Genomic DNA, 23,795 nt, shown 5'->3' with positions numbered 1-23,795 from the left:
TTAAAGTTCACATTTTATAAGCTGACTACGTTAAACGTCTTTCCAACATGACATCCAAGACTTGACTTTCTCAGCGTCCGACTCTCCAACAACTCAACAACTAACTAACAATCGCTTACGCACCCAAAAATCAGAGTTACAAGTACGTCAAAGACCATAGTGACAAAAGAAAGAATACACATAAGAATAATATCATTGCAATATAAACATATCGATGTATCAAAAATGAAATCAAATCTGAATGTTGTCTCAGAAATATGTTAAGTAGTTAACAGAAATACAGTAGAATATTACTGGTATCGAGAGGTTCAGGTGAGGTACCATAATGGTTACGTAATTCAAGTACCATTACAAACACCAGTAGGTGCCGAGCAAGGTTGTGAAGGATGGGGAGGAATCATCATGGTTTGATAACCATGTTAGAAAGTGCCTACAAAAGTAAAGAGAGCTTGAATGAAATTTTCACTCTGCAGTGGAGTGTGTACTGATATGAAACTTCCTGGAAGTTTAAAACTGTGTGCTGTATCAAGACTTGAACTCAGAACCTGAACACAGGATGTTTGCATTTTGTGGAAAGATGCTCTACCTACTGAGCTAGCCAAGCAAGGCTTACAACCCATCCTCACAGCTTTACTTCCACCAGTACCTCATCTCTTACATTCCAAACTTCACAGAAGCTTTCCTGTGGAACTTGCACATCTAGCTCTCCTGGAAGAAACATGGCTTAACCACAGCCTGGGAGATGATTCCAGAATGAAATTCTCACTCTGCAGCAGAATGTGCGCTGTTATGAAACTTCGTGGTAAATTAAAAGTGTGTGCCAGACCACAGAAGAGCTTCTGTGAAGCTTGGATGGTGGGAGATGAAGTACTGGCAGATGTAAAGCTGCGAGGGTGGGTTGTGAGTCGTGCTTGGCTAGAGCTCTTTTTCATGAAAGGCAAAGGTCCCAAATTTGATTCTCAGTCTGGCAGACAGTTTCAGACTGCCACAAAATCCCAAAGAGGGCTTCATTGCAGATGTAATCTAAAAAATCTAGTTGATAACATAAGCTGAAGCAAAAGCAGAAAGAAACTGTAAAAAGAGTGCAAGTAGGGCAATGCAAGAAATGCTCAGTGAATTCAAAAGTAAAATTTTTCCAAACCATCTTACTGACAATCTTAGACAGTTTTTGTCATGTGTAAAGTCATTAAGCAGAACAAATTCATCTGTTCATGTGATCAGTTACAATATTTACACTAAAACTGTCTTCAGAAATTGTTTCACACTAAAACATTGTAATACAGTTTCTGCTTTTGGTTAATATTGAATGCTGAACTGGCAGATAGTGAGATAAGTAATCACAGCCTAGAAAATCAACTAAAATTGCTCAATTATTGAAAGGTATCTGTTACAATGAGGATGAGAATGTACAGAGATTATGCAAAAGAAGTTGCTCCCTTTATAGCAGCAGTTTATTGTATATTTCTGGAGCAATGAAGGGCACCAAGTGATTGGCAGAAAGCACAGGTCATTTACAGCTTTAAGAATAGTCACCAGACAGGTGCACTCCATTGTACACCTATATCACTGATGTCAAGCTGTAGCAGAATTATGAAACATGTTATACACTCAGTGAACAAAATACAAATTTGTTGAGTATTGGACCAGATTTTTGATTGGACATAGTACTTCTTAGGTGGTAGAACTCAGCAAAATCAACATAGGTAAAGGTGATTTCAGAACTATCACAAAGGAGTGTTGTGGTCTGCAGCCCGAAGAGTAGTTTGATGCTGATCTCCATGCTACCCTGTTCTATGCAAGTGTGTACATCTCTGTGTAACTACTGCAGCCTACATTCATTTGAATCTGCATATGGTATTTAAGCTTTAGTCTCCCTGTATTTTTAACCCCCCCCCCCCCCCCCTGCCTGTCCTCCATTTCACTCCGCATTTCCTTCCATTACCTAACTGAAGATTCCTTGATGCCTCAGGATGTCTCCTATCAGCCAATCCCTTGTTTTAGTCGAGCTATGCCACAAATCTCTTTTTTTCCCAATTTGATACAGTTATTCAGTGCTTCCTCATTAGTTATTCAATGTACCCATCTCTCTGCAGCATTCTTCTGTAATACTACATTTGCATATGGTATTTAAGCTTTAGTCTCCCTGTATTTTTAACCCCCCCCCCCTGCCTGTCCTCCATTTCACTCCGCATTTCCTTCCATTACCTAACTGAAGATTCCTTGATGCCTCAGGATGTCTCCTATCAGCCAATCCCTTGTTTTAGTCGAGCTATGCCACAAATCTCTTTTTTTCCCAATTTGATTCAGTTATTCAGTGCTTCCTCATTAGTTATTCAATGTACCCATCTCTCTTCAGCATTCTTCTGTAATACTACATTTCAGAAGCTTCCATTTTCTTCTTTTCTGAACTGATCATCATTCACATTTCACTTCTGTACAAGGCTAAACTCCATAAAAATGCCTTCATAAAAGACTTACTAACATTTAAATTTGTATTAGTGTAACAAATTTCTCTACTTCAGAAATACTTGTATTGGAACTGGCAGCCTGCATTTTATATCCTGTCTACTACAGCCATTATCAGTTGTTTTGCTGTTCATAAAGCTAAACTAATCTGCTTTTCAAGTCTCAATTCCTAATCTTATGCTGTCAGCATCACCTGGTGTACTTCACCTGGTGTAATTCGAATATGTCCCATTGCGTTCAATTTCCTTTTATTGATAAACATGTTATAACCCTCAAAGTCCTTTGCCATCTCTGACATGCACTTTACTGGCAACCTTCCACATTTTTATTTCTTCTTCCTGAACTTTAATTCTCCTTCCAAATTTCTCCTTTGAGTCCTTTCTGTTAGCTTATTTACATTGACAGCTGCCTGCAAAGCAAATTACTGTGTGAGGTGCATACCAGAGGGTATGTCTCATTGTACCAGTTTAGAGTTTCTTCCTGTTCCATTCAAGTATGGAGCATGGGAATAATGATTGTTTGACACATCTGTGCATGCAGTAATTATTGTAATCTTATCCTCACAAACCCCATGTGAGTGATGCATAGGTGTTGTAGTATATTCCTAGTATAATCATTCAAAACCGGTTCTTGAAACTTCGTTAATAGACTTTCATGGGATAGTTTACGTCTCTCTTCAAGAGTCATAGGATACTACATTTTTCATTTTGTGAAGTGCACAATTTTCCATTTCTGAACATTTAAAGCAAGTTGCCAATCTCTGCACCACTTTGAAATCTTATCAAGATGTGACTGTATATTTAGGCAGCTTCTTTCAGATAGCACTTTATTGTAGGTAACTGCCTCATCTGCCAAAAGCCTGATTTTACTATTAATATTGTTTGCAATGTCATTGATATACAACATGAACAGCAAGGGTGCCAACACACTTCCCAGTGCACACCTGAAGTTGCTTCTACATCTGCCAATGATTCTCCATCCAAGACAACATATTGCATCCTCGCTAGCAAAAAGTCCTCATTCCAGTCACAGTTTTCACTTGATACCCCACATGATCACACTTTTGACAATAAGTGTAGGTGTTGTACTGAGTCAAATGCTTTTTGGAAATCAAGAAATACTGCATCTACTTGGTTGCCTTGCTCCAAAGCTTTCAGTATGTCTTGTGAGAAAAGTATGAGTTGGGTTTCATGTGATCGAAGCTTTCAAAGTCCATGCTGGTTGGCATTGAGGAGGTCATTCTGTTCTAGATACCTCATTATGTTGTGAACTCAGAATGTGTTCTAATATTCTACAACAAATTGATGTCAAGGATATTGGACAGTATTTTTGTGGGTCACTTCTACTACCCTTCTTGTAGACAGGGTGTGACTTGTGCCTGTTTCCAAGAACTGGGTACAACTGTAGTTCAAGGGATCTACAATAGATTATAGTTAGAAGAGAGGCTAACTCAGGCATAAATTCAGTGTAGAATCTGGCAGGGATTCCATTGGGGCCTGGAACTTTGTTCAATTTTAATGATTTCAGCTGTGTTTCAACACCACTGGCACTAATACTTTTCTGATTCTTCTTTTCAGTGGTACGAGGATTACATTGCGGCTATTATCCTGGGTTTTCCTTTGCAAAGGAACATTTGAAAACAGAGTTAAGCATTTCAGCTTTTGCTTTGCTGCCCTCAATTTCAGTTCCTGTCTCATTTGCTAGGGACTGGACACAAACTTTGGTGCCATTAACAGCTTCTACATACAACCAGAATTTCTTTGGGTTCTGTGAACGATCGCATGATAATATTCTGCTACGGTAGTCATTGAAGGCATCATGCATTGTTCCCGTGACAGCCAAATGCGTTTCATTTAGCATCTCTCTATCTTTAGCCCTATGCTTTGTTTTATACCTATTATGCAGTAATCTCTGTTCCCTTAGAACTTTCTTTACAGTGACTGTGTATAACATGGAGGTTTCCTCGCATTATAAACTGTTCTACTGGGTACATATCTGTCCAGTGTATGGTCAACTATTCTTTTAAACTAGAGACCTAGTTCCTCTACATGCTCCTGCCCTGTGCTTCAGAAGTTTCAAGTTCCTCATTGAGAAATGACAGTACTGATTTTTTATCTAGTTTCCTGAACATATGTATCTTTCTGCTTGTTTTAGTTGTCCTTTGTACTTTGAAATCATTGTTGCCACAACTGCATTGTGGTCACTGACACCAATTTCAATATGAACATCATCAAAGAGGTCATGTCTGTCTGTTGCTGTTAGATCCAAAGTACTTCCATCATGAGTGGGTTTCTGAGTTATGTCTTCTTCAAAGAAGACATTTAGTAATGTTTCACAGGATGTCTTATCACACCCATCCCTAACAAAACTGCAATTTTTGGATGATTAAAGTCTCTACCAATGATTACAGTATGACTAGGGGACTTATGTGCAAGTGAACTGAGGTTTTCTCTAAAGTTTTTGGTTACATCAGAAGATATGTCTAGTGGGCGATAGAAGGAACCAATTATCCTTTTATGTCTACTCCTGATACAGAGTCTTGCCCAAACAGTCTCACATGTAGCTTCAATTTCTATCTCAATGGATTTGATTTTCTTGTCTACTGCGACATTTTCCATTTGGATAGCCTTTCAACATACATTTAAATTTTCCTCAAAAATTTCACTGTTATCAATTTCATTTTTCAACTAGCTTTCTTTACCTAATATTATGTGAGCTTCACTGCTTTTCATGAGCACTTCAAGCTTTGGCACTTTGTTGTGAATGCTTCAACATTTTACCATTAGGATTTTAATACTCTCACCTGTGGGAGGCATTTCTTTCAATCTTACTCTGGTACTTCCGGTTTTTCTACAGCTACCATCATCTGACTTGGCTGGAGAGTCACCTAATCTAAAAAAAACCTTTTGTGCACTCCACACAAAGTTAGCTGCCTGAGTAGCAGCCTCAGATGTGTAGTGCACACCTGACTACAGTTCTCAGCTCTATGGTACAAGTCCATGAAGTCTCAGCCAAGCTTGTCACAGAACCTTCAGAGTCTCTGGTTCAGTCCTTCCACTCGACTCAAAATCAAATGGCAACAATCAGTTCTGGGGACAATATTGCAAATTGTGAGCTTTGTTGAAACTCGATGTGCAAGGCTGGTCTTCTCAACCTTCTTTGCCAGTTGCTGGAATGACCCAAGAAAGTCATCAGGGACCAGATGAGTAGCATCATTTCTTCCAATGTGTACCACAGTCTGCAGCTGGTTGTACCCTGTTCCCCCAATGACTGTTGGAATAGCCTCTTCAGCATGTTTAATTAGACCCCCAGGCACACACACTGAGTGCACCCGGTGTCCTTTGCTGCCATTGCCCTAAGGGGTACCATCATTTGCCATACATTTGAATTGCCGACGATTAATAGGCCCTTACCCTTTTGCATTTGCCTTGTTCTGACACCAGACGAAACAGGTGTCTCCAAGAAAGGTGAAGTGAGTTGGAGTAGCTCAGTTTCAGTTTCACTAAAAGATAGCACCTCAAACTTGTGGTTAGTATTATCAATACAACGTCTTTATTCCTCCCTGATCCCTGTACATCCTGTATAGGATGCATAGATCTACCACTGTTTGAGAACAGCATTTACAGTGGGGCTGCATTTTAGCTGGTGCAATGTATTGCAAGGCTGTAAACAAATAACTTTATATTAAGCCTGCTGATTATCTTTTAACATGTTGAGGTAAAAAGTTGATAATTCCCTATAAAAATTGAAGCAGGTACACAAAACGTGATTTCTATGAAGGCAAATCAAAAACCTGTGGTAAAAATTATTAATTTCCTGAAACATTTTTATGTTAATTATAGTTGTTAGCAGACTCTAAAACAGAGTTAATTTATGACAAATGCAGATAATATACAGGGTGACTTTTTTCCACTGTGTACAAACTTTAGTGATTGATTGATGAGAGGATACAGAACAAAAAAATTCCAATGAACATATGTCCAGGCATGCATAGTTTCCATGCTAGAGACCATTTATTCAGTCATACTGTGTTACAGAGACTGCAGTCTAATATGCACTGTACCATGCAGCCACATTACAGTATGCATGATTTCCTTGTAGTGGATGATATTGTTCCTCACATCATGCCCTAATGCCCTCTCCTGCCACAGTAAATGGTAATGTTGTGTCCGGTTCACTTATCTTGCTGACTCACCTTGTAGTGGATGCTCCACATTCAAATCACGAGCTTGCCGACATGGTGTTTACTTACAGAAAGGCAAATGGAAATGGCCAGTGGGCAGCAGGATGGTATCAAGAGCCCTATCCCTGCCAACAACAACCACAGCATTCAGTGTTTGCAACATTGTTTCGCTGCTTGTATGAGACAGGGTCATTTCAGGAAGCAGGAAATCATTAAGGATGTACCCAAAATGTTTGAACACCAGAGTTGGAAGAAAATGTGATTAACACTGCGGAAGGAAACTGCCATGTCAGTACCAGGCAGTTGGCCTGCCAGTACTGTGTAGAACATTCTCCATGACAGTTGTTACTACCCTTACCACTTACCACTTACAGGGTGTGCAGGGCTTACTAGCAACAGACTTTCCACATCGGGAGCAGTTTCGTCACTGGTTTCTTCACCAAACAACAATGATTCCAGGATTTGTGTCATCCATCCTATTCACAGATGGGGCCACCTTTATTTGGAGTGGTATCTTCAACTTTTATAACTGGTATCCATGGCATAGTATGCAGCCCGTGGTATTGTGACAGTGCAGCATCAGTGCAGCTGGAATGTGTGGGCTGGAATAATTGGCGATTGTATTTTGGGACCAGTCTTCCTTCCCCTTTTGCCGAACAGGCCAGAACTATTGGTGTTTCTTGCGGATGACTTTGCCCCTCCTGCTGGAAGAAGTGCCATTGATGATTTGAAGGGTTATGTGGCTGCTACATGATGGTGCTCCAGCCCACTTCGCCATTGACATCCGGACGCATCTCAATTGTGTCTTCTGTGGTTGATGAGGGGGTCCAGTTGCATGGCCTGCTCGTTCACTAGATCTCAACCTGTGGCTGCATGGTACAGCATGTATTAGACTGCAGACTCTGTAGCAATGTATGATTGAACAAATTGTCTCTAGCAGGGAATCGATCCATTTTCTGACATAAGTTCATTAGACGTGTTTTGTTTTGTATCATCTAATCAATCAATCCCTACAGTTTGTATATGGTGAAAAAAAAATATTGTGTATAGGGTTATTCCTCTGTAAGGGAAAACTAGATGTAACACAAAATGTTAGAAAATCTGCTACAGTAATGAGAGAATAGGCTTTCTTGTTTTTATTTCCTGTACTTTGCATTCCTCTAAAAATATTCTGCAGTTCCTAATTCAAACAGAGTGGTTTCCAGAGCAGTTTATACATTTGGTAGTAGATGGCCTTACTGCAGTCGCCACACATCACTTCTCCCTAATGCCCTAGGGTTTTATGCCCAATGCATTGGCATTTAAAAAGAAAAAAAAAAAAAACAGTATGTTGGGTTTGGGACATATGGCTGTACTTCAAGACGAAGAAAGCCTGCCTTGGTGTGTTCTGGGAGTTTGTTGATTTTGAAGGTAAGAGTGAAGGAGTCAGATTTCACCAGGCCTCCATCCACCCTTTTCGTAATGTTGTGAACATCAACAATTCCCTCTGGAGCCCGCTCACTCTACAGTTCTTTTATAGGAATATCAGCTAGGTCCCTACAGGACACAACACCTTTTCTGAAGTTCAAGGTGCAGTGGATATCTGTGTCAGTGACATATTCCCCCACACTTAGCTCTCTGTAGGTTAACAGCTTGTTGGTAACTGGATGTTTCAACCAACATTGTCCCATTTTGCAACTGCTTTACAGATTTTAGAGCCCTGGCAATTCCTTCTAAGCCCTTCTGGATGTAGAAAGGTGAAACTTGCTTGGAACTTACTTCTTTTCTTTTTGTTACTAAAACTCATCCTGATTATCAGCCTGCGGTCTGTTACTCGTTACTGCTTTGTTCTTATTTATTCCTGCATCTGGAGGGCTGGCTATCAGAGCCCTCTTACTAGGGTGGGTGGTGGTACCTTCCAGCAGCCCACTGTGTGCACTGGGAGGAGGAAAAGAAAATTTTGGAGGATCCATTTTAGTCCCAGGAGCAGGTAGGTAAGAAAGGGTCCATCCAGACAGGGCCCTGCGTGTCTGAGTAAGCCGTATACAACGGAGGTGAGGCAGGTTCCCCAGAGGTTATGCTTTAATGACTGTTCCACCTCAACAGCCATGCATCTCATAGTGTGCAGTGCACTTTGAGCCTGACGGGTCATAGCGGTTTATTTCATCCTCACACTCTGGGGAGATAGACCTAGATCCCCATTCTGTGAGACACACAATGTTCCATAGCTGTACTGTATGGTTGTTACTGAAACATGCCCAGAACTTACGATGACAGAGGACTGATGGCATTTACCAGTCCCCAGATCAGGAACCCCAGGGTCACCAAGCCCGTATCCAGCAAACGAATGTTGAGACCCTGAGGCCCAAAAGATCTACAAGTCCATGCAGCCTCCCACATTTGCTATGTCTTTTGCATCAATCCTTCAACAAGCCTATTCTAAACCTGATGCCTCTACACAAATGGAGATTGCAAGTGTCAGCACTAACACCTGCATGTGTCAGTGCACTTGAATGACAGCAAGTGTTCCGGAGCGTGTAGCTCCGCTAGAACAGCAGAAAAAAGTACAGTGGCCAATCTAGTAGAGCCCAAGGCACCTCCCATGGCCAAGGCTGTTATGAAGCCCAGCTCCAGCTAAGCCCTCAAAACAGTGAAAAGCTAGTACAAAACAGCAACGAGAGGTAAAATCAAGTAGTAAACCGTTGCACCGTGTCAACGTGATTCTACCTGATACTTCATCTGGCTCTTCCCCAGAAATGATGGAGTATGAGGTATGATGGAGTATGAGGTATGTGTGGGGTAATCATCTTGCCCCACAACTGAAGCTCTACCCACTTCAGTCTCCTCACAACAGCGGAGAGGCAGGATGAAGGTGCTACCCACGTGATTGATGGAGCACATACTTCAGTGGAACTTGTAGGGATTCAGGACGCATGTGGAAGAACTTTGTCTATTATCCCAGGGCACTCCACTGTGTCTGTGTCTTCAGAAAATTAATTTCACTCACTCATTCACCCCTGAGCTTAAAAGGCAATGTACACCCCAAAAAGGATGACCTAAGTGGAGAGAGAGCTAAGGAGGGGTAGGTATTTTCGTCAGTACCAACTACCACTCCTTGGTTCTTTCCCTGGCAATGAATTTACAAGCACTTGCCATATCAATGCATGTGAATCATCCATTGACAAAATGTTTTCATTACCTTTGCCCACACGATGCACTCAATAAGGATGCTCTCAATGACCTTCTTAAACAGCTCCACCACTCCTTCATCCTCTGTGGTGATTTTAATGCACACAGTTTGCTTTGAGGCTCAGCAACTACCTGCCCGAGGGGTAGAGCAATTGAGAAGCTTCTCATGTCATCATGTACATATTTGCTAAAAATGCAACAGAGTACTGACTGCTGCACTGCAAATGGGTCGTTCTCTGCCATCCATCTTTCGCTTTGCTTCTTTTGCCCTCGCTCATACTGCACAATGGGAAGTACATGACGACTTGCACGGAAGTGATCACTTCCTGATCTGTATTCACCTGCCAGATAGAGTGGAATGCGAAGGGAAACCACTGTGATGTGTGCTCAGTAGGACAGACTGGACACTTTATAGTCAGCTAGCCCAGTTTGAACATCGTGTCAATGTTGATGTATGGGTGGATCATATTACCAAAATAATCCATCGCATCACTGAAGCTTCCATTAAAGTCCATGCGACAACTGAGGAGGGACCACTGAAGCATCCATTCCAAAGCTCATGCGACAACTGGAGAGGCAGCCTGTCCCTCGGTGGAGCAAAGAATGCTGCTCTGCCATCACAACTAGGTGTGCGGCTCTGCGTAGGTTCTAGTGCTGGCCCACTGCAGAGAATCTTGCAGTCTTTTGGGAGGTGAGGGCAAAATGTCACTGGATTATTCAAGAGAGCAAGAAGAGGTCACAGCAACAGTTCCTGATCACCATTAATTGTTCCATGAAGAGTGATATGGGAGACCATCAGGAGAATTTCTGGGAGAGGAGGGAGGAGCCTCATGGCTGCTGTAATGGAGAACGGCACTCTCTAAACCAGTCCACAAGACATTGCCCAGACTGTGGTGCCCTATTGTGCCACAATTACTGCAACCACCAGTCAGGATCCAGGTTTCCAGACCCACAGATTGGTTGCTGAGAGGAGCAGTTCGGACTTCTGGTCCACCACTGATGAAGATTACAACTGTACATTTACCATATGGGAGCTAGATTCTGCATTGTCTGCAGCCCATGACACATTCCCAGGTCATGAAAGAATCCATTACAGTATGTTATGGCACCTCACAAGGTTTGAGGCAATTTTAATTCCTCTTTTAAAACCTGGGAAAGACTGTACATGCCCAAGTAGTTATCATAGTGTTGCCCTCACTAGCTGCATGGAAAAGACATTGGAGCAGATGGCCAACCGCCACCTTGTCTGGATCTTAGTATCCAGTCATTTCCTTAGTCACTTTCAGTGTGTGTTCCATCTCTGAGAACCTGGCCCTCCTGGAGGTGACTATACAACAGTCTTTCCTTCTCTGGCATCACCTTCTAGGTATAATTTTTGTCATTGAGAAGGCCTACAACACTACTTGGAGGCATCTTATCCTTGAGCAGCTTCACATATGTGGTTTTCGTGGATGTATTCCCATTTTTATTCACTCCTTGCTCTTGCCATGGTATTTTCAATACCGAGTCGATGATGTCCTGTCTGATCACTTCAAAAGAACCATGTCCCTCAAGGTAGTGTGTTAAGTGCGACTGTCTTTGCCATAACTGTTAATAGCATTACATCAATTGTGAAAAGTACTGTCCAGTATTCTTTGTTTGTGGATGACTTCTCTGTGTTTTGCTCTTCTTCAAGCCTTGCAATGACCATACATCGGTTGCAACTAACTGATGTTTGGATGAATGGGTGCAGAAGATTGGTTGTAAGTTTTCCACCGAGAAGTCTGTGAGTGTTCTTTTTAACCATTCTTGTTCCATTTTAAACTTTCCTGAGTTGAGGATGAGCGAAACTGTTCTTAATTCTAAGATGCAGTGAAGTTGTCCCATGAGGCTCTAAGTATTTTAAAATGTCTTAGCCACAGTACATGTGGAACAGACAGGACTTTTCTGCTGTGGTTTTACAGAGTCTTTGTGTTATCTCGGCTAGTAACTGACAAAAAGCAATGAGGTCCTATGGGATTTGTATGAAGAATTGTCTTTTCTAGATGAGTGTGGCCGGTCTTAATGTTTTACATCGTGGTTGGAGATTTCCCCTTTGGCTCCTCCAGAGGCCCAGACTTACTTTAGACTTGACCAATTTTACGAAAGATAGTATACCATATTTTACATTTCAATCTGTGTTTTAACATTTCAGATATACATCATGGTTTCACAGTAGTGTACACTGATGACTCCAAACAAAGGGACTTCTCTTGGCTGCTCTGTAGTGTTCCCCAACCATGTCACCAGGCATTAGTGATGAGTATACTGTTTTCTCAGTGGAGCTCCAAGCGATCCTAAAGGTACTGGAGCAGATGCAATGTATTCAGGACAAAACTTTTCTCATCTGCTCTGATTCCCTGAGTGCCTTACAATTGTTACAGAACCTGTACCCAGCTGATAAATTGGCCCAGCTGATATTTGACCTACTACACTTGCTCCAGCAGGTGTCATTCTGCTGGGTGTCAAGGCATGTGGGGATACAGGGCAAATGGGCTGCCAAGGAGGCCTGCAGAGGACATTATGTGGTACAGTGTCCTATTCCCCTGCAGGCTGTCGTTTCTGCACTACATAGGAAGTCCATGCAGTTGTGGGATGAGGAATGGCTGGCAGTAACAGACAGTAAGCTGCGGTTGGTAAAATCAACTATCTGGCCATGGCATTCCTCCTGCCGGTTGCTCAAGAAGGATGAAGTGACCTTCACACATCTTCAAGTTGGTCTCTGCCCTATTACACATGTCTTACGGTGAGAGGATCCCCTGTTTTGTTATGCTTGTGGCGTGCAAATCCCTCTATGCCATATTTTAACAGAGTACATTTTATATTGTGATGCAAGGGCTGAAGCAAGTATCAGTGCAGATTTTCCGTCTATTTCAGCGGACAATGAGACGTGTGTGACTCAAGTTTTAAAGTTTTGTGATGTGTCTGGACTATGGCCTAAGCTTTTAGACTGGAGGTTGTAGTATGTTACAGAGTGGCTTGTCCATTCTTTTTTATTCTTGTAGTTAGCCAGCCATGTCCATCAGCTCTATTATTTTAACTGCTTATACCACTTTCTTCCTGTTTAGTTAATGTTTTAATATTGGCATGATACTTCGTTTCATACTTCTGTGTGGGTACACATATAGTTTTCCACATTTTGTTCCTTTTAGTTTCTGTGCTGTTTTATAATCCTGTTTAGTGTATTTTACTAACACTTGTTTCAAACTGTTTTTGTGCAGGCACTGAAGGCCTTGGTGTCATGCGCACATACCAACATACCCATCCAGCCACCATCCTACTACAGTAACTAAATCACAGGCACTGATTTGCTACAGATTGCTCATAGATTATGCAAAGGACAGTGGTAGCTTCCAAAAATTCTCAAAAATGTTTGTTTATTTGTGTTGATATACGGTGAAATTCAGGGGTAGTGTATTCTTTGGCCAAACTGTGACCACAGATGTTGATTTGCTATGAAATAAATTAGGTATCCAAAACACTTTTACTGATAATTTACAGAAATATTGTTTTGTAAGCATCCAGAAATTTTCAAACTAACCTATTTCTCATGTAATTGAACAATGAAATTAGAGAACCACTGTTCTGAAAGAGGATAGGTCTACTGTTCTCAAAAACTTTATAAGTGAACAATTTAGTTTGAGCCTACAATTGACAATAACAGTACTAGTTTATTGTGGCACTAATGAATGTTCAAAATTTCATGATATATCACAATACAAATGAGTATTTATACAATCAATGAAAGATTATGCAGAAATGACACTAACAGGAAAATATGTGAATCTAGAGCTGTAAGTTCACCTCTATCAAAATCGATATAATTTGCGGCACCAACAGAGCATGTCTTCTGCCTGTTGCAGCTAACAGTACAGCACTGAAGTGGTTCGCTCTTGGGAGGGTAACTTTTGGGAGGATCAACAACTTTGACTCACTCCCTTCTCAGTTTCTGCTTCCCTTTCACATTGTTCAACTGTTAGAACTGCCATCTAGCTTCTGTACCAGTTACATTTAACATTTTGCTCTCTGCATTTTATTCTTGGTACTTTCAAAATTTCAAAGAGTGTCTTCCAGTCAACATTATCAAAGCTTTACCTAAATCTACAAATGCCATAAATGTAAGTTTGCCTTTCTGCAGTCTGCCTTGTAAGATAAGTTGTAGTGTCAGCATTTCCTCTTGTATTACCACTATCCTCCACAATCCAAAATGATCTTCCCTGAGATCAGCTTCTACTAGTTGACATTCTTTGGGAAATAATTTGTGTCAGTATTTTCCAATCATGATTTATTAAACTGTTGTTTCAGTAACACTCACACCTATCAGCAGCTGCCTTTTTAGATGTAGGATTTGTTTAATTTCCTCTTGAAGAATGAGGGTAGTTTGCATGTCATCTTGCGAACCAGGTGGAATAGATTTTTCATGCCTTGCTCTGCCAAGGATCTCAGTATTTCTAAGGGAATTATATCTATGCCAGATACCTTGTTTAGACTTAGGTCTTTCAGTGCTCTTTCAAATTCTTCCAATTTTATCTTCATATACATCTTCTTCTATTTCTGTAGTATTATATTAATGTTCGTTTCTCTTATATAGAACCTCTGTACATTCATTCAACCTTGCAGGCTTCACTTCTTTACTTAACATGTTCATATAACTGCTTTTTTTCTCCAAAGGCCTCTTTAATTTTCTTGTAGGTGGCACTTATCTTTCATCTAGATGTGTATGCTTCTAAAGCCTTGCATTTCTTGTGTAGCCATTCCTGTGCCATTTTGCACTTCCTGTCACTATAATTATATAAAGAATGGTTCTCTTTTGCCAGCTTCATTTGATGCATAATTGTATTTTCTCCCTTCAACAACAGATTCAGTAGCTGTTGCATTATCCAAAGTTTTCTCTTGACTTTGTCTTTATTTATTTATTTATTTTTATTTTTTTAAAATTTGGGTCCCTGCTGCCTTCACTCTTTCATCTCTCAAAAGGCTCCTGTTCTTCTTCTGTCCCTGCCCAGAGATGTGAATGGTGGACTATTTTACCTAAAAGGATGCTGTCATTATTAAGCCACCCAGCAGAGATCAGGAAATATAACATTGCTTTCAGCTGTTTGCAGTGCTCATGTCTCAAGGGGCCATGATGGCTAATGTTACAAGCCTAAATCAATCAGACTGTTGACCCTGCAACTACTTTAAAGGCTGCTGCCCCTTTTCGGGAATTGTATGTTTGTTTTGCCTCTCCACAGATGGTTGTACCAACAGTATGGCTGTTTGTACCATAGAGGCATGTGTGTCACCTCTGCAAGGTCCGTGGTGTGTGTGGTAGGAGGGAGTGTTAGAGGGTCATTACTACTTACAGTACATATAAATGATCTTGTGGATAATGTGCTGTTGTCTACAAGGAGTTACAGTGCCAGACGATTGTGGGAAAATGCAGAAAGACCTGTGAAGGATAGATGATTGTTGTGGGGACTGGCAGTTGAGCCTGAATGTTAATGAATGTAATGTATTGGGCACAAATAGATGAAGAGATCGATTATGCTATTGGTTATAAAACACTGGGAACATTAATCGCCATAAAATATATGTAGGCCTATCTGTCAGAAGCTCCCCAAAGTGAAATTATCACATAAAACTAATTATAGGAAAAACAGATTCCAGGTTGAAATTCAGTGGTAAAATCCTAAGGAAATTAATTCATCCACTAAGGAAATGGCTTACAAAACATCCTTTTGAGCAATACTTTAGTATTGCTCATCAGTCTAGTTACCTCTCTTACAAGGTTGGATTTACAGAGAAGATCCAACAAAGAGTGGCACAATTTATCATATAGTCAGGAAGTAAATTTGAAAGCTTTATGGAGATGATCAGCAAACTCCAGAGGCAGACTCTGCTAGAAAGGTGTTATGTATCACAGAAAGGTTTACTCTCTCTCTCTCTCTCTCTCTCTCTCTCTCTCTCTCTCTGTGTGTGTGTGTGTGTGTGTGTGTGTGTGTGTGTGTGTGTGTGTGTGCGTGTGTGTGTGTGTGTGTGTGTGTGTGTGTTTGCTTAAGAGTCTGGCAGCATATTACTTCCTCCCAGATATGTCTTCCAAAATTACTTGACAAGAATATCAGAGAAATTAGAAATCATACAGAAGCTTATCAACAGGCACTCTTTCTGTGCACCATTTATGGATGGAACAGGGAAGGGGACAAATTATGGTGGTACCAGACATACCCTCCACTACAAACTGTAAGGTGGCTTGCAGAGTGTAGATGTAGATGTGGACTGGAATGATGGTATGAATACTGTCTGTGCTACAGAAATTATCTGCTGTGTTCTTGAGATGCCATACCTCACCTCACCTTGCCTTCCACCCATAAGCATAATATATTTGTGCACTATTTCTGTTTGCTCACAGCTATACTTTTCAGACATAGTAGTATTACTAGTCCTCTTTTTCTATTTGTTTTTTGTTACTGGTGTGGAGTCTAGATTGTGCTTCTTTTCAGTAAGAGCCATTGTTAACTGCTAATCACAATAACTTGTCTTGGGCTTTTCATTGTTACTTCAAACCATTCAATGTATATGATATGATTCCATCTTCAAAAAGGCCTTAGGCAATTCTATTCGTGACATTTTTATCGCTGCCTTCTTGTAACGTAGTATGTGGCTCTTCTTTCCAAGTATTTGTTGTTTCCACAACTTTTATTTTGGAGTAAGGTACTTTATAACAATGTTTTATCATCACAATAAAATCTGTTGTACAGAAACATTTCATATCAGCACATATTAATTGTAGTAATACAGTTGTAGAAATAGTGGAGCATAACTAACAAGTAGTGACATATGGGCACTTCATTTGTAATGGATACAAAGTAGCAATATCAGAGGGACTCTGGGTAGAACTTTGGTTTGTCAGCTGATTACTTTCTGTTGTGAACTTGTTTAACAGATTACTGATGTGCTGAACCAGTGCTTGGACCTAAATAGAAAGATCTGATTTGTAAGAGAGAAGACTGGTTGCTTTAGGCTGTAAATAATTATTATTCCATGAGAGGAATTGTAGTTACATTTCTTAGTCTTTAAAAGCTCTGCATACAAAATACAGTAATGGGATCCAGTTATTGTCTGGCGTTCAGTAATCAAACTTGTTTGCATTTTTTATGGGAATTAGAAACAAAGTATGTACAGTTCTCCACTATTTGTCCATTTTTAATGTTATGATTAACATAATACACAATAGCTAATTTGTTTTATTTATTGTTTCCAATAATTAAATATATTAAGTATTGTTGCTGCAGTGTTGTTTTTGTGTATGCCCCAAACGTCCAAAAGTTTCACAGAGAGATTAATAAAATAAAGAGAAAAGTTAAGATGTCATTCCAGTGCTTCAGGTCTTCCTCCTCTTGTGCACAATGCACAGAACAGTCATACAACCATGTGAAATTGACAGAAAAATCCTTTTTGGGGTGTTGTTCAACTCATGCCTCACATTGGGATGAATGTCAGATATGTCGCTAAAGTGTTGACCCTTCATGTGAATTTCTGCATTTTGTGGTAGGTTCAAATTGATGAAACCAAGCCATCATCAGAAAAGAACTGTCAACATTTTGCATTTCGATAAAGTCGTGGCAGGGATCCACACATCATTTTTGTTAAAGAGTCATGATGTGTGGAGCAGACATTGCATACACTTTCCCCTTCTTCAAAACATTCTGGAGAATGCTTTGAACACTTTATTTAGGGATGTTTCTCCATTGCAATTGACAACATGATAACACTATCTGACTACAGCTGCACTTTTATTAGTTAGCATTGCCTGCTCCCGCTGAATCATCGAATAAACATTTGTTGTTTACAGTTGTTAGTCCAAACTGCCACCATGGTTACTGCATTGATACCATTTATATGCAAGGAATAAAACTGGTCACGAAACTTTTTGGATGGGTGATGTACGTCCCTAAACTGATTCAGAGTTCTAAAGTCATCATGGATAAAATTATTAATAACTGAATTTTATTTGTACAGATACTTCTCGTCCTCCTCGTGTTCTTGAAGAAAATGGAAAAGGTTACTGGTTTATTGACAGAGAATCTATGGAGGAGGACATCAGGGAGCATAGATTTTTGGAATATGGAGAGCACAATGGTCACCTTTATGGCACAAAGTTGGATTCTATTAGAGACGTCATACGCCAGGGCAAGATGTGTATACTGGACTGCAGTCCAGCAGTAAGTATGCTACTGTATTCCAAGCCTATGAGGCAAGCATGCTATGGTTACTTTGTGCCATGGTTAAATGCAGGTTCATATCCAGCTAAGCTCATAGTTCTTTATTTTGACAAACTAAAACAATATATAGTGTGGGATACAAATTCCACGCAGTGTACAGCAAAGTAACTGCTTTGCTTTAGTGTGTACTTGATTTGTTTCCTTCAGAGCTCCTTCTCTTTTGGTCCACCCTAACAAAAATATATAGCCTACAGCTTGACATTTACTACTAAGTGTGACATATGTTCCACAAAATAGTTTTGCCACAGGAGGTGGCTGTGAAGAGGATCTTAATCTATGAACATTGATCTGCTGGATGCAACTTACTATCAAAAGTTAATGAGGTAAAGCTGGTACTATACTAAGAAGGAAGTGAAAAATACAAAGTCACCCAGTAGAAGTGTAAATAACAAGCGACCAAATAAGTTCACTTTGTATATCAGCTTTCTGTTATTCATGTTGCTTCCGTAGCAGTTGACTCTTCTTTACACAACATCTCTGACTATATTCTTAAGAATTTTGTATTTCATCTTTGTTTTTCTATCTCATTGCCTGTCAACAAGGTTATTACACAAGAGAGATAAAAATTTCTTGATTTATACTATATATTTTTGGTAATAATGGAACATTAAATTTTAAGTAATATCAGTTTCTTATGTTAATGTTAAAGCTATTATTAAGCAAGTTAATGATTGCATTTCTAACTTTCCTTTTTTTGTTTAAGGCACTGAAAATATTACATAATTCATCAGAGTTCATGCCATATGTCATATTCATCGCTGCTCCGGGAATGGAACAATTGAAACACTTGTATGGTATGGGTCGGACAATAGGTTCATCAAAGAGTTTGACGGTAAGTTTTGTGTTCGTGAACATGTTTCGTATTTATAGTTGAATGCAATGATATAAATGTTGCAGCAGGAAGTCTGCAGTGGAATATAAGTAATGGAAGGAGTAAAGGTAACAAGCCACCATATATTTGATGTGTTGAATGGTTGACAGGCATAAAACTAGACTGAAATGTTGCTAAGTTTTTAGTGATGTTCTTTTTCATAGCTGACTAGTACAGAATACACATACACATACACCTGCATGGCTATTGTCCTAGCTGACTACATTATACTGACAGTTCAGCTTGACAGGATTTGAAATGGCTACTGTGGTGAAGATGAGAAAGGAGGCGGGAGGTTGTTGCATGGACTTTTGCTGACAGTTGAGAGTGAAAAGCAATGCCAAAGTGAGCTCATCAGTGCCACATACCTATCCTGTGCACTTGCTGCATCCTTAGCTGATTGACAGCATAGAAAAATATAAAAAATGGAATAAAATATTTACTGTGACCAAATCACCATAAGAGACGTGATTGGTGGTGTAGGCATACCATTTGGCTAATGCCAAGCACTGTATTTCGTATTTAGTGGGTATGAAATATATTACAACACAATTTGATCCAACATTCTTGAATTTTGACCAAATGCCCTGTCTAATCAGCATTGCTCAGGTGTTGCTGAATGAAGTTCATGGTGCTATAAATGATGATTCAGTATGTTGATTTCAAGTTTAAAGGAAGCTTCCTGGAGAACCAATAATAAAAAAAAGTTAGCTAAGTTCATTTAAATGTGGAAATTCTGCTCGCTATTTTCTTTCATTTTAGTGGCATAGTGTATCACATGTTTTTGGCACCACATAGTGTGGTCACTTTTGAGCAGTACCAGGAAGTTGTATGCTATTCGGATGAAGCAGTCTAAATTTGAGGTAAATGTTTTGTCAAAAACAACACACTTGCAATGCCTTGGCCTCTGTGTTCAGCAGACATGACCCCCTGTAAGTTCTTTCCACAACTAAAGTGGTAAAAAAAGGAATAACTAGAGGAACTACATGTCATATCAAAATTGCTTTCCAGAAGTGCTTTGACTATTGGAAACACTGTAGACTTCAATGTGTTACATTCAATAGGTAAAGCTTCAAAAGTAAGAAATGAAATTAATAGTGATGAATAAATAAGGGGAGTTGAGATAAACGGAAGTCTATATATTTTTGAACAAAACTTGTATAGGCTTTTCAAAATGGAAATCACAAATTCATTCATTAACTCTTTAACTGATATGTGTTTGAGAAACTATGCATATTCTTCAGCTGACATAGTGCCTTGGACTTGGAGACCTTCATCTTTTGAACATTAACACTGTTAAGTGATTAATCTATAATTTTACACGTTGTCTTTGTCTTTTAATAAAACTTCTGGTAAAGTAACAAAAAGATTTGACAATGTTTCCGAATCATCTTGGGTAACAATTTTCCTTACAGTATTGTGTTCCTCAATTTACCCTCCCAGAAACCATAAAAATAAACATGCCTTTAAACAGTATCCAAAAACGCAGTGATTACTTTTAATCAGTTATTAATTTTGAGTTAGTTAGAATATTAAAGCTGCCTCAAAAATACCCCAGAAAGTAGAGATGAGAATTTTAAGAAAAAACAGTTGCCAAAACTTACAGATATCTTTTTAAATAGTGAAACCATAAGATTAATGTGGAGAGTAAAACTGGAAAGCTCCCCATAATAACCAAGAAAATACTGGCATTGTCATAGATGCAATTAGCAAACTTTTAAATTGTGCTGACCCAATGGAAATGTTCCAAGTAAACACCAACATAGTCATTATAACCACCCCTCATCAGTAAACACTGACATAGGCAATATAACCACCCCTCATCAGGTAATTACTCCAAAATGCAATGCATTATAAACCACAGGAAACTAAGGAGTTACTAGGCAGATGGTGAAGACAATGCAGAAACCTGGGGAAAAAGGCAGAAAAACCCAAGATTTATAATTCCCCGCAAACCTCTAATTCAAATATGGGTCATGGACAAAATTCTAGACCTAAGGAATAAGATATCCAGTATTTTTTTTTAAAAAAGGAGATAAATCCAGTCCGTATGATTTCAATGACAAGGAACAGCTCTTGGGAACAGGACATACAAAATTTAATCCTGCATAATTTACAGTAGTATAGAAACACTATGTTTAAATTATGAAGAGAGATCACTGCTATCAGTTGCAGTGGGACATTAAGCGGAATCAGCGGCAATGAGCAAAAATGTGCGGTAACCACTGCGTTGTTGCTGTTACTGTGGACATCAATAGTGTTGTCAGTGACATTATTTTGTCGTTGGATTTATGAAAGTGATTGAATCATGTAGGCCCAACTCTCTTTGCTGAGCATATGAAACTTTTTGGCCTCAATTTTAATTGCTTTTCAGTGTGAATATAACATACTTATTTTGTAAGTATTCAGTTGGTGCATAAGTTTATAGAGTTTTTCCATAAGTTTCTTAAAACACATCATTACACAAAACAGAGACTTTAGTCATCAATAATATATCCTCCATCACTATTTACAACAACTGCCAATGCTGGGGCAACTTTTTGATTCCATGTGAGTAGAACTCCTCAAGCCATGTTGAAAGTGCATTTTCATCCAGAAAGGAAATTTCTTGAAAGTTGTACAATAGAGAATGGAAAAGATCAAAATCTGAGGGGACAAGGAAGGGGAGGGGGGGGGGGGGTGTAGATTGAGTCCCATACCCAACTCTTGCAGTGTTTTTTGTCGCTCTGACAGAGTGCAGGTAGGCATTATCATGGACTAGCATCACTTCATGCAGTCTTTCTGGTTGTTGTACTTGGAATGCATCTGCAAGACACCTCAGCTGCTGACAATAAATGTCAGCTCAGCAGTGATGGTTACACCTCAGGGAAGTAATTCAAAGTACACCACACTGTCGCAGTTCCACCATATGTATAACATTATCTTTTGTGGATGCGTGTAGATATTTGTACAGGGAGTTGCTCAACCAGTCATTTATTTCCCCTATGTTAGCATATAGACACTATTTCCCATCACCAGTAATGGTGAGCCAGTAACGTCAAAAGGATCCTCCTTAAAACAGGAAAACCATTTTCTTTTCATACTCTGTCCAATGGCATTATCCCTGTACATGGCACAAATGTTTCTGGCTGCCTCCATTGCTGTTATTCTTCTATTGAATCCAGCAGAAGAATGTGTTGTCAATGTTCCAGTTTCTCCACTTAGCATTGCATTTTCTAACATCAACAGCTCCATTATAGTATGTAAACTCAAATAGAAACAGTGAACTACAAGTAAAAAACTGACAATCGATAAATAAACCCAAAGCAACTGGAATACCGACATAAAAAAAGGGCAATAAACTTATGGACCAACCTAATATTCATTTTAACCGTAGAGCCTATTAGTTTGATAGTGTTTGAACATGGTTGACCAGGAAGTAATCTAGTAAATGAATGTCGATGTTTGAATAGGATGCCATAAATTTAAATATGTTAAGTGTTTCTTTATTACATTTGATATTATTAGTTGTTATTTTCCTCCAAGGAAAGATGCCCTAAAATTTATCTTCTCTGTCAGAACATGAAGCAATGTTCTCGCTACTCAGTATACACACTGGCCATTAATATTGCTACACCACGAAGATGATGTGCTACAGACGCAAAATTTAACCGACAGGAAGAAGATGCTGTGATTTGCAAATGATTAGCTTTTCAGGGCATTCACACGAGGTTGGCGCCGGTGGCGGCACCTACAACATGCTGACATGATGAAAGTTTTCAACCAATTTCTCATACACAAACAGCAGTTGACCGGCATTACCTGGTTAAACATTGTGATGCCTCGTGTAAGAAGGAGAAATGCGTACCATCATATTTCCGAGTTTGATAAAGGTCGGATTTTAGCCTGTCACGATTGCGGTTTATCGTATCGCAACATTGCTGCTCGCGTTGGTCAAGATCCAATGACTGTTAGCAGAATATGGAATTGGTGGGTTCAGGAGGGTAATACGGAATGCCGTGCTGGATCCCAACGCCCTCGTATCACCAGCAGTTGAGATGATAGACATCTTATCTGCATGGCTATAATGGATCATACAGCCACGTCTCGATCCCTGAGTCAACAGATGGGACATTTGCAAGACAACAACCATCTGCATGAACAGTTCGACGACATTTGCAGCAGCATGGGCTATCAGCTCGGAGACCATGACTGCGGTTACCCTTGACGCTGCGTCACAGACAGGAGCGCCTGTGATGGTGTATTCAAAGACGAATGGCAAAACGTCATTTTTTTTTTCGGATGAATCCAGGTTCTGTTTATAGCATCATGATGGTCGCATCCGTGTTTGGCAACATCGCGGTGAATGCACATTGGAGGCATGTATTCATCATCGCCGTGCTGGCATGTCACCCAGCGTGATGATATGGCATGTTGTTGGTTACGTGTCTCGGTCACCTCTTGTTCGCATTGACGGCACTTTGAACAGTGACCGTTACATTTCAGATGTGTTACGACCCGTGGCTCTACCCTTCATTCGATCCCTGCTAAACCCTACATTTCAGCAGGATAATGCACGACCGCAGGACGATTGCAGGACCTGTACGGGCCTTTCTGGATACAGAAAATGTTCGACTGCTGCTCTGGTCAGCACATTCTCCAGATCTCTCACCAATTGGAAACGTCTAGTCAATGGTGGCCGAGCAACTGGCTCATCACAATACACCAGTCACTACTCTTGATGAACAGCGGTATCGTGTTGAAGCTGCATGGGCAGCTGTCCCTGTACACGCCATCCAAGCTCTGTTTGACTCAATGCCCAGGTGTATTATGGCCAGAGGGTTGT

At 40.0% G+C, this 23,795-nt stretch overlaps 1 protein-coding gene across 5 annotated transcripts in view; it reads left to right on the top strand.

Annotated features, from left to right (window-relative positions):
* LOC126161793 (protein PALS2) overlaps window positions 1–23,795 on the top strand; it is a 360,405-nt gene that overhangs the window by 332,973 nt on the left and 3,637 nt on the right. For all 5 annotated transcript variants that reach the window (XM_049917873.1, XM_049917870.1, XM_049917872.1 and 2 more), the window contains 2 exons: window positions 17,837–18,039; window positions 18,803–18,931. In XM_049917873.1, the coding sequence (XP_049773830.1) occupies window positions 17,837–18,039; window positions 18,803–18,931 (332 nt within the window). The remainder of the gene's footprint in view (window positions 1–17,836; window positions 18,040–18,802; window positions 18,932–23,795) is intronic.

Source organism: Schistocerca cancellata, chromosome 2 (genome assembly GCF_023864275.1).
Source record: "Schistocerca cancellata isolate TAMUIC-IGC-003103 chromosome 2, iqSchCanc2.1, whole genome shotgun sequence".
Lineage (NCBI taxonomy): Eukaryota > Metazoa > Arthropoda > Insecta > Orthoptera > Acrididae > Schistocerca > Schistocerca cancellata.
Note: the sequence above shows the minus strand (reverse complement) of the source record. Positions and strands in the feature narration are given on the sequence as shown.